Source organism: Eimeria necatrix, genomic scaffold (genome assembly GCF_000499385.1).
Source record: "Eimeria necatrix Houghton genomic scaffold, Enh_scaff52, whole genome shotgun sequence".
Lineage (NCBI taxonomy): Eukaryota > Apicomplexa > Conoidasida > Eucoccidiorida > Eimeriidae > Eimeria > Eimeria necatrix.
The window spans coordinates 83,878-95,000 of record NW_013651677.1 but is presented as its reverse complement, the minus strand read 5'-3'; the positions used below and the strand labels follow the sequence as shown (position 1 = coordinate 95,000).

Sequence of the window (11,123 nt, the reverse complement as noted above, 5' to 3'; positions counted from 1 at the left end):
TTAAATTAAAAACGCGAAATATTTCAATTACCCCGAGTGTAGATCTCAATGGGATACACGAGCCACAGTAATCACTCCTTATTCGCACTCTCCTTTAGGCAAACAAAAGCCAAACAAAAATGCCCAAACAAACGCTAAACAATATAACTCACTATCAAGTCGCAGTAAAATCAATTTGGGGCCCTAAAGAGCCTCTGAAGAGCAGCAAAGACGGGCCCCAGAGGGCCTCTAGGGGCCCCTCAGGGGCCCCTTGGGGGCCCCTGGGGGCCCCGGGGCCCCCAGGGGCCCCCTGGGTCCAGCGTGTCTTCGCTCTTGCTGCTGCGGCGGTCGCTGAGCGTCTCGGGGTGTGGCTGTTAGTTTGGGGTCCCGTTTTGATTGAAATAATTCAAATTAATAAAAGAAAAAAAGAAAATAAGAAGTAAAAAAGAAAATAAATAAACAAAGTTCGTGGGCCGTCTCCCAATTTGACTCGCCCCCCGAGGCGCGCGTCGGCAGTGGACCTTCTCCTTGAAATGAGTTTATTTCTGGGATTACCCCGAGACAAAAAGTGCCATTTGAGCCTCTAGAGGCCCCCTAAGCTGCTGCCTTTCCAATCAGGGGGCCCCCTGCTGCTCTGGGCTTCTCTGGGGGCCCCCAGATCGCCTTACAGCTCTTCTTCTGCTGCTGCAGCCCCAGGGCTCTTGCCCAGGGGGGCCCCCTTGCAGCAGCCAGGGCTGCAGGGAGCCAAGGGGCCCCCCGTCGCTGCTGTGGGGCCCCCAGGGGCCTCTGTCCAGGAGGGCCCCCCGCTGCTGCTTCTTGCACAGTGCTGCAGCAGCTGCAGCAGCTCATCCCAAATTGCCGAGCGGGAGCAGCAGCAGCAGCTGCTGCTGCTGCAGCGGGGAAGGCGACAGTCGCAACGGCTGCAGCCGCAACGGCCACAGCTGCAACAGCAACAACTGCAACAGCTACGAGAGCAGCTGCAGCGGGAGCAGCAAACCAGAGAGATGCAGCAGCAAGAACAGAAAGAACAGGAGCGGGAGGATCAGCGACAAGAAAATGAAGAGCAGCAGCAGCAGCAGCAGCAGCAGCAGCAGCAGCAGCAGCAGCAGGTAGACGCTCTGCATCATGGAACAGACCCTGCCCTGATAAATTCACCCAAAATGGAAGACGGAGGAGTCCCCTTCATTAGTAGTGACTCAGCTGCAGCAGCTGTTGCTGCTGCTGCTGCTGCAGATGTCGAGATAGAGACAACTAGAGTAACGACAAATTCAGCTGCAGCAGCAGCGGGTACGAAGACGTATACAGCAAGCACAACTGCAGCAGCAGCAGCAGCAACAACAGCAGCCGTATCAGCTTTCGAAGCAGTTGAATCAACTGCCGCAACAGCAGCAGCAGCAGCAGCAGCAGCAGTGGACTTCCTCTCTCCCCCTGCTTCAACCCCTCCCTTGCCTGCGCTGTGGAAAAATGAAGAGGGGGCGTCATCGGGGTGTCTGGGGGCCTCGACTTGCTGCTTCGGCAGCAGCAGAAGGTGCAGCAGCATCAGCAGCAGCAGCAGCAGGTGCTGCTGCTGCTACTTGCCCCCCCCACTACTGGTAAGCTGCCTGCACACTGCAGCAGCCGCTGCAGAGCTCAGGGCCTTCTTCTCCCGCTTTGGCCCCATACGCACTTTATGGCTTAACTCGGGGTCACCCCGCCGGCCCCATTTGGCGGGGGCCCCCCCGGGGCTGCTGCCAGAGGGGCTTGCTGGGGCCCCTTCGGGGGTTCCCTTGGGGGCCCCCTTGAAGCCTCCCTTGGGGGCCCCCGTGGAGGCCCCCTTGAAAGCTGCCTTGGGGGCCTCCTTGGGGGGAGCCTCGGGGGCTCCCTTGGGGGCCCCCTTGAAGGCCCGCTTGGAGGCCCCTGTGAAGGGTGCATTGGGGGGCCCCTTGGGAACCTCTTTGGGGGGCCCCTTAGGGGGCCCCCTCAAGGGCATAAAGGCTTGCTCACAGCTCCACAGTGGTAGTGGCATTGTATGGTATAAAGACATAAAATCAACTCAAGCAGCACTTGGGGGGGGGCCCCCCGTGTTTGGGGGCCTCCCCTGCACTGTGCAGACAGCCAGCGCCTTTCTTAGGAGGGGGCCCCTGCTGCTGATGGAGGGGGGCCCCCTCACTGCAGGATATGCCTGGAGGCGCTGCAGCAGCTGCGGGTCAGTGGCTTTCGAGGCAGCAGCTGCTGCAGCAGAAGCAGCGACAGCAGCAGAAGCAGCAACAGCAGCAACAGCAACAACAGCAGCAACAGCAACAACAGCAGCAGCAGCAGCAGCGACTGGAGCGAGCGCAGCACATGCTTTGCTTGAGTGGCGGCTGGGAGAAGAACAGCAGCTGCGCATTGCATGGGCAGCAAAGCACTTCGCTGTGATGCTGGAGTTTCCCTTCAGGGCTCTAGTAGGCAGAGTGCATCTTCTTGTTGCTGCTGCTGCTGCTGTACCTGCCGCTGCTGCTGCTAGTGCCGCTGAGACGCAGGAGACGGACGGCCCCCACAGCAGCAGCAGCAGCAGCAGCAACAGCAGCAGCAGCAGCAGAGACAACAGCAGCAGCAGCAACGAGCAAGGCTACTTCTTGCTGCTTTGCCCGCAGCACCCACCCCGCGTCACCCTTATGGAGCTGCAAGCAGCTAGCCAAGGCGAAAATCCTTGCGGGGGCCCCTCTGGGGGCCCCCCTTGGGACCCTTCTGGGGGGCCCCCTGAGGACCATTCTCAAATCCCCATTTGGAACCCCTCTGAGAACCCACAAAACGCAAAGACATCCTCTGGTTCCCATTTAGATAAACAAGGAAAGGAAGAAGCAGCTCCGGCGGCAGCAGAAGCTTCAACTGCAGCAGCAGCAGCAGCAGCAGCAGAAGGTGCAGCAGCCTTATTGCTGGCTGGAGACGAGGAATTGCTGCCGCCATTCCGCTGCTTTCGGTTCGGCGCAGGAGCTCCGGGGCCCCGCGGCAGCCTGGTGGTCTGCTGTCCGCTGCTGCAGCGGCTGACGGACTGTCCCGACTTGCTGCTGCAGCTCCCCGCTGCTGCTGCTGCTGCTGCTTCTGTTGGATACCCTACTGGCCAGTGCAGCGCAGCAGCAAACTGCCAAGCAGCAGGAGGCTGGCTGGAAGAGCTTCGAAGACAGGGCCTCCTGGCCACAACAGTGCCTCAAGGGCCCCTCCAGGGGACCCCAGGAAACCACCAAAAGGGGGCCCCCAGGGTTTTTGTGACCGCAGAGCCTCCAGGCAGCGCAGAACAGCTAAGACTCATTTCCAAAGCAGTGCTGCAGAGGAATCATTTTTTGCTGCAGAGCCTTCCTCTAGTGCAGCAGGCCAGCAAGCATTGGTTTGCTCAGCCTGTCGGTGAAAGAAACCCGCTCTGCGCCCAGTGTCCTGCTGCTGCTGCTGCTGCAGCACGTGCAGCAGCAGTAGCAGCTGCTGCTGCAGCAGTGGAATCTGGAAGATCGAGCTGGATTGGGCAACCGGAACCCGCCGCCGCGGGGACAGGAGCCCCTCCTGCGCCTCGTGCAGCATATGCAGCAGCAGCAGCATCAGCAGCAGCAGCAGCAACACCGCCAGAGGCTCTGCCACGGAGCGGCAAAGAGCCATCAACAGGCCCCTCTGCAGCCCCACTGCAGGAGCAGCAGCAGCTAGGAAATGGCCCAGCCGCCTCTGTGAGCTCTGCTGGTTGGCTTTTGTGGGCAGAGCTGCAGCAGCTCCTCTCCAAGGGTATCTTGCCAGCCCCCTGCCTATTTGAAGCTGCACCTTGTGGGCCCCCTAGTGTGCCTTGGGGGCCCCAAAGGCCCGAAGAGGGCCCTTGCGGCTACTCTCCGGGTTGGAATCCTCAAGGACACTCTTCCGGGCTGCTGGGTTCGTGCTGCAGCCGCTTCAGGGGACCCCCGGAGGCCCCCCTGGCAGTGCCTGTGACTCGGGGGCCCCATTTGGGGGCCCCCCGGCCACTTTGTGTGGTTTTGGCTGATCCTGCAGAAGATGCCCAGAAGCTCCGCGAAGGGCTGAGGGCTTTGGCTGTGGAAGCAGCTGTGGGGTATTCTCCTATTTGGGGTGTATCTCCAGCTGAACGGCTCTGCGAATTCTTGCGGAATGAACAGTAAGTAGGGCTCGGAGGCCGGGTTGGCCTGGGGCGCAGGGAAGCAGGCACAGCTGCAGCAGCAGCAGCAGCAACAGCAGCTGTATCCAGTGCTGCTTGTGAGTGTCGCCTGTGCTGCATGCAGGCAAATGCTGCTGCCGCCTTGTGCTGGCTGCAGCAGCGAGACTATAGAGATCCTGCATCTGCAGCTGACGCCTTTGCGAGTGGTTTGCCTGGGCGTATTCACTGAAAAGACAAGCAGGCTCACCCGCCGCTTTGCTGCTGCTGCTGCTGCTGCTGCCTTCGCCAGAGTCTCTTTGGCTGAGGAGACTGGAGCGCGGCTTTACCTGCAAGACAAGGCGAGCGGCCTGGCTGCGTGCTGCAGCTGCCGCAACTCCTGCTGCCCTCATATAAGACCTTCAAAATGTCTTTTTCTTTCCTCTTTGCTGCTCTTTCATGCTTCCCCGTAATTGCCTTTGCTTCTTTTTATGCGCTTCGCGCTGCAGCTGCTGCTGGCTTCAACTCTGTGTTTATCCTTCTTTCTTTGGCGTGCTTAGTCTTTCAATGTGTCCACTTGAGTTTGTCTACTTTTCCTTTTAATATGTGCAAAAGTTGAATATTTATAAGATCGAGGTGTCTGGTGCAGTTTCTGGACAGCCTAAACAGAATAATGACACTAAAATTAGTTATATTTGATGATAAATGCTCTTCTTTTGGCTCTCCTGCTGCTTTCTCTTGCTTGCATTTGCTGCTACTCTCGCTATTTCTGCTGCCCCTCCTGGCCGTCTTCAGCTATCTTGGGCAAATTTTCAAATCTGGGCTTTCGTGCTGCATATACGGGGCATTTCCTGTGCCTCTTCTGCACCTTTATGGTTCTTATTGAAGGTCCTTTTAATGTCTTTTTATTTCTCTTTATTTGGCCTTTATCAGGCCTCTTTTCGTTTTTGTTTCTCTTCTTTTCTCCAGAAACACCCCGGGGTCTCAGACCGCTTTCTCGCCAAGTCCCTCACTGCCCGAATTTCTGCAGGCCTCAGCGCCGGTCATTTGCAATTTGCTGTTCTGGGCTTTTCTATGAATCAGCTCCGCAAAGGCAGCTACTGGGCAGTCAACACCCAAGGTCGCCCCAAATCCTAAACCCTAAACCCTAAACCCTAAACCCTAAACTCTAAACCCTAGGCCAAACACTCTGGAGTACCAGTCGCACGTGCCAAGCTTTAGCGCGCTGGTGGCTACGCTACTGCCGGGCCATGTGCTGCTGCTGCGGCACATGAGAAAACATCTTTGGAGCTGTTAGTTTAAGGGTGCAGGGCCTGGCTTTTCGGGTTTGGAGCATCGGGCTAGGGTTTAGGGTTTAGGATTAGGGTTTAGGGCGACGTCTCGCGCATGCAGGGCCCGTAAGCCGTCAGCAGGTGCTGCAGCAGCTGGGGCTTGCCTCTGCTTCTCCCCCGGGACTCTTTAGCCGCCAGTTCGGCATTTGTGTCAGCAGCACCACACCGACTTTGCGCATACCTACGCTGTCTATACACCTTGGCCCAGACATCACCTCCAACTCTGTGCTCCAAAGAAGTCAGCCCCAGCAGTTCAAACCCAAGAGAGGCCAGATTTTTTGCTTCACAGGTCAGACACGGCAGCAGCAGCTACGGCGCCTGCCAGCAGCTCCGGGGTGCTGCAGCAACTCAGGGGCTAACCTGCTGTTCCAGTTGCATTCGGCTCAGTGGTCTCCATCCCCTGCTTCGGCTTGGCAGGGGTGCCCCCAGGGCCCCCAGGGCCCCGGGGGCAGCAGCAACTGGGGGACCTCAGGGCCCCCAGTTGCTGCTTCTAGCCGGCTGCTTACAGTGACACTTTGCTGCCGTGCTTTTGTTCTTGGTGCTCCTTGAGACTCCTTGATAGGTTCTGCATTTCCCTTTTTCCAACCTAGGCTTTCACCTCAGTTGGATCTTTGCTAGCAACTCTGCTGCAGCTCTCCCCAAACGGCTGCTTCCCCTGCTGCTGCTGCTGCTGCTGCTGCTGCAGAGGGCTGCGGCTACATGTCTGCGCGGCTATGGAGGCGCCTGGGCGACGCCTTCCCCCAGCTGAGGCGGTGCAGCGCCGTGCAAATGCGCCTGGGAGGCCTCAAGGGGATGCTGGTGCTGCACCCGGCCTTTCCCCCTGGGCTGCTGGAGCGGGGCCAAGACATAATGGCCCACGCGTCCATGGCCAAGTTTGCTGCGGACGCGCATTTGCAGGTCCGCCACAGGCCCCCGCGCTGCTAGTCTGCAACAGCAGCAGCAGCAGCAGTAGCAAGCATGCGCCCCGCGCTGCTGCTGCTGCACCCGCAGGCAAAAACAGCCGCATGCAGAGCCACCGTAACGCTTTGTACTCATATCGGGTTTTTAAAATGCATGCAAACTTGCATGCGTCCTTCAGGATTTGGAGGTAAACGACCACTCAAGGCGACTGGCGGCTTTTCTGAACCACCAGGTAAATAGAGGTGTTCGTACACCCCAGCCCTTTGCAGGGAAGCGCTAAGGGTGCCTCTTGTGCTGCTTCCCTTCCCCACTCTGAGCGCCTTGTGTGCCAGCAGCTTCCTTGGAGATTTGAGGCTGCTTCTTAATACATGGCCGCAGACTTGCAAATACAACGGTGTGCGCGCATGCATGCAAATATGCCTTTGTGAGTGTTTGTGTACATGTACTTCGTCTTTATCTGCTTTTAAGATTCTTATTTTTCTTGCTTCGTGCTGACTGCTATTTTCGTCCTGCTGCTTCTGCTGCTGTCCTGCGCTGCTGCTGCTACTCACGCCCTTCGCCTTTTTCTGCTTCCTTTACTCTCAGGTCATTTTGCTGCTCGACTCTCGCGGGGTTCCATACAGCGCCTTTGCGGCGCTGCAGCAGCGCGCGCTGGACCTCTTGAGGGCCTCGGAGAGACAACGTGAGAGCAACAAACTCGCGCCTCTTTGCAGCAGCAGCAGCAGACGTGCTGGTGCAGCATTGCATGGGCTGCGCGGCCTCCTGTAGGCTTCCTGCAGCCGTCTGTCTGATCGCATTTTGCTTGTCTCTGTAATATTTATGGCACCATTCTCTGATTGGCTGCCGCTGCTGCCGTTGCCGCCCGTGCTGCCGCTGCTGCTGCTATCAGGGACGTCGGCGCTGGCTTTGCTGCAGTGCGCTGAAACCGACCAAGACATCAAAGGCCCCGCCGTTCGCGTGGTTCTGAAGCTGCTGCAGAGCTGCGGCTTCACCCTGCGGGAGCCTTTTCTTAGGAGTGTCTTGCAAGCAGCAGAGACCCATTGCCTTTCTCTAATGCAGCAGAAAGCCCGCATACTTGTCGAGGTGACCAGAGCACAGCAACAAGAGCAACAGCAGCAGCCGCAGCAGCAGCAGCAGCAGCAATACTAGCGCCAGCACCGCCTGCATGCTGCCTCCCAAGACCTGCAGCCCCGCCGCAGCCGCTGCTGCACTGACTACTGGGTCGCTACCCCGCACTTCAGCGTCTGCTGATGTTGCGCTGCCAGTCTGCTGCTGCTTGCTGTTGCCGTCTGCTGCTGCTGGTGACGCAGAAAGGAGCCTACCTCTTCGGCGTAGCCGACCCAACCCAAACACTTCTCTATGATCATGGCTGGCGATGGGGGTCAAGTGCGCGCCGCTGCTGCGCAGGGTTGCCTGAGGTGTACGTACACCTCACGAGGCCAAACCAGGCTCCTTGGGAGCTTTGCGGGGCCACCTCAGAGGGGCCTGAGCACTGCTGCAGCAGCGCGTGCTGCAGCAGCGATGCCTGCAGCGGCACACCCTGCTGCAACAGCGACCACTGCTGCAGCAGCGGCTCAACCCAACACCCCCGCACGCACAGGGTGGCCCTGCCAGTGCCCTGCGGTGCTGCAGCGCCTTACCAAAGCCCCAAATCGGAAGTGCTCTCAGGGGTCGTCGCCATTGTTAAGTCCCCTTGCATGCATCCGGGAGACATTCAGCTTTGCTACGCTGTAACGCAAACCCTAAACCCCAAGCCCTGCATTACAAACCCTAATCACTAGCCTCCAAAGCTGGTGTTCAGCGCTTGTGCTGCAGTAGGACACCCTCCGTGCATGCATAAGCTTGCTTCATAAGCCTTGCTTCTTGTACTTAAGGCCCTCGTGGACAGGTTGGGAACTCCAATAGCGTTTAGCTGCATGCGTTTTCTTGCATGCACACGCTTTTGCTTACCTGCTTTGCATGCGTTCGCATCCATCTGCACGCGTTCGCGTGCGTGTGCATGCATTTGCATGCGTTTGCATGCGTCTGTGAGGCCGTCCGCGGTGTGTTCAGGTGGGCCCCGAGGAGCTGCCTGCGGACTCGCCGCTGAGGGCCCCTTTGGAACGGGAGCCGACGCCAGACGATCCCGATCCCAGCGCGCTGGCCCTGCGGGACCTTGTTGTCTTTCCCTGCCCCCCTCTGGGTCCCAACTTGGCTGCTGCTGATGGGGTTTGGCCTCCCCTCAATACGCGGCACCCCGCGGTTAAGCGGTGAGCTGCATGCACCGGCGCGGGCAAGCTGCGCCTGCGCTGCTGCTGCATGTTGCTGCTGCGGCACTAGCAGGTGCTGCTGCAGCTGTCCTTGCGCCGGTTGCTGCTGCTGCACCGGCAGCTGCTGCTGCTCTTTCTGGGGGGCGCCCGCCTCAATCTTCGTTTGTTCTGCTCTGCATTGGAATGCACTGCGTCGCACTGATGGGGTTGGGATGGCAGCTGCTGTGGCTGTTGCTGTTGCTGCCGCTGCGGCTGCTGCAGGGGAGGTGGACCAGGCTGCCACTACAGCTACCGCGACCTGCCCAACATGCTGTCAGGGGGAGACCTAGACGGCGACAAATATTGGGTGATATGGGAGCCCTTGTTAGTGCAGCCGCTTTTGGAAAATTGGATTAAGGGTGCAGCTCCGGCCCCTGCAGCTGTGCATGAGCCAGCCCCAGAACCTGTTAGTAAAGAGGCCCTCAGCTGCAGCAGCAGCAGCAGCACCGACAGGAGCAGCAGCAGCTCCTGCAGTGGCAGTGAAGCAGAAGACGACAGTGAGGACGAGCCATGGCCAGCAGACTCTTCAACAGCAGCAGAAAAAAAGGGGGAGATAGACGAGAGGGACGAAACTGATTCGACCGCAGCAGCAGCAGCAAGAGCAACAACAGCATCACCAGCAGCAACACCAACTGCAGCAGCAACATCAACAACAACAATGGATCCACAGACGCCCTATACGATTGAGACTGATGAGCGCCAGGGAGAGAAGCACACAGCTGCAATGCGCGCGGCAGCAGACCAAAGGCCAAGAGGAGCTGAGGATGGGCTTCAACTTGAAGTATTCCAGACGGGAACAGATGCAGCAGCAAAGACTGAACCAGCAGAAGCAGTAGCAGTAGCAGCAGCAGACGCAAAAGCAGAAGCACAAGAAGCAGAAGCACAAAAAGAAGTTGAAGCAGCAAATGGCGAGCAGCAGGAACTAAGCCTTGGAGGAGATTCGACGCCCGGCTCCCTGCAGCCTCCAAGGAAGCAAGAGCAGGCCTTGGCGCTTAAAAGAATAAAACACGCAAGGCCGCACAGCCCCACTGCAGCAGCAACAACAGCAGCAGCAGCAGCAGGAGGGGCAGAGACGCAGGCTCTGGCCCGGTACCTGCTGAAGGTGCAGAGGCAGTGTCAGTTAGGCATCATAGCGAAGAGCCACTTGCGCTTCTGCCACTTGCCAGTTTGTTACTACACAGAGGACTGGAAAAGGGGCAAGGCGAGCAGCGAAGGGGCTTTGGCCCTGGCAGACCTTGCTGCTGCTGCAGTGGACGCCCCAAAGACGGGGAAGCAGGTGCTGCTGCGCAGCAGCTTGCGCTGCTTCCTCGAGCCCCACTTCCTGGCCAGCCCAGACCGCAGACAGGCAGAGTTTGCTGCAATCAATCTCCGCAGCAGAACTAAAAGCTTCGTCTCCTGCAGCATTTTGGGCCGCCTCTACGACAGACTTGCCCTCATCTTACCCCTGCAGCGACCCTCCCCGGCGGCAGTGGTCCCCCGCCCGCCCCAAGGTGACCAGTGGACCTTCTGCATGTTTGCTGCTTCTGTCTGTCAGTGCGGCTCTCTTTGCCTTCTGCCTGGCTCTTCCGCTGCTGCTACTCTAGGTCGCTGCTGCTGCAGCGGCGTTCTACAGGGCCTCAGATTCATCTCTCACTGCTTCTGCTGCTGCTGTTGTGGCAGCCGTGCATGAGAGTCTGTCTAAGCTGTCACTGTCGCTGCTGCTGCTGCTGCTGCTGCTGCTGTTGCTGCGGCTCTCCGTAGGCGGCCCGGACCCGCGGCTGTTCTCCCCTGTGCGAGTCAAAACAGTCTGTGTGGGCTTTGAGTATAGGCCCGAGGCCTCTCTTCCCTACAAGGGAGACAGCCGAATTTACTGTTTGCATATGGAAGTGGCCCTGCCCCCTCTACTAGTGGGTGGGGGCCCCCCGCCGCCAGGCAGCAGCCAAGACGGGATCCCCCGCGGCATCCTTACTGCCTTGCATATCTCAGCGAAAAATTGCAGGGCCTGCATACGCACGCAGACCTCCCCCCTCCCTAGCAGCAGCAGCAGCAGCAGGTAAGTGTCGTCCATCTCTAGGGCTCCTTGTGTTGCTGCAGGCCGCGTGCCTTCCTTAAACCCTTTACTTTTCCGCGTTGCTTTTGTGAATGTTGCTCGTGTTGTCTGCAGCGGCAGCTGCAGCGCCCGCAGCAACAAGTGCAGCAGCAGCTGCAGCGAGACCGGAGGCTTTGCAGGCAGATCGATGACAGAAGCATTTCCAACGGCAGGAGGAGGAGCAACGGCAACAGCAACATCAGCTGCTGCTGCTGCTGCTGCTGGGAGCTGCCTGAGGATCCCCGTCAGCAGCCCCAACGCGCAGCAGCATTGTCGGCCTTGCTACGCTGTGCTGCACTCTGCTGCTGAGGCTTCTGCTTCGCTGCCCTATCCTCTCCTCTACTGTTCCCTTAGTTGCGAACTCGGGCTTGCCCTGAAGGATCCGCTGGCTGGAAGTACTGAGGTGGAGCTAGGAGGCAAGGCTTTGCTTCTGCTGCTGCTGCTGCTGCTGCTGGTGCTTCTGCCGCTGCTGC

General features: G+C 58.8%; 2 protein-coding genes across 2 annotated transcripts; both read left to right on the top strand.

Moving 5' to 3' along the window:
- Positions 1-1,139: 1,139 nt before the first annotated feature.
- On the top strand, positions 1,140-4,091 carry ENH_00061080 (hypothetical protein, conserved; the record flags this gene model as incomplete). The annotated part of the gene is made up of 1 exon (XM_013577141.1): positions 1,140-4,091. One exon carries the CDS (start codon positions 1,140-1,142, stop codon positions 4,089-4,091), a length of 2,952 nt encoding a protein of 983 aa, XP_013432595.1.
- A 124-nt stretch (positions 4,092-4,215) lies between these two features.
- ENH_00061070 (RNA dependent RNA polymerase domain-containing protein, putative) lies at positions 4,216-6,534 on the top strand (the record flags this gene model as incomplete). The annotated part of the gene is given in 4 exon segments (XM_013577140.1): positions 4,216-4,429; positions 5,456-5,683; positions 6,080-6,315; positions 6,319-6,534. Coding segments are annotated over 4 exon segments (894 nt in total).
- Between the last annotated feature and the right edge of the window lie 4,589 nt (positions 6,535-11,123).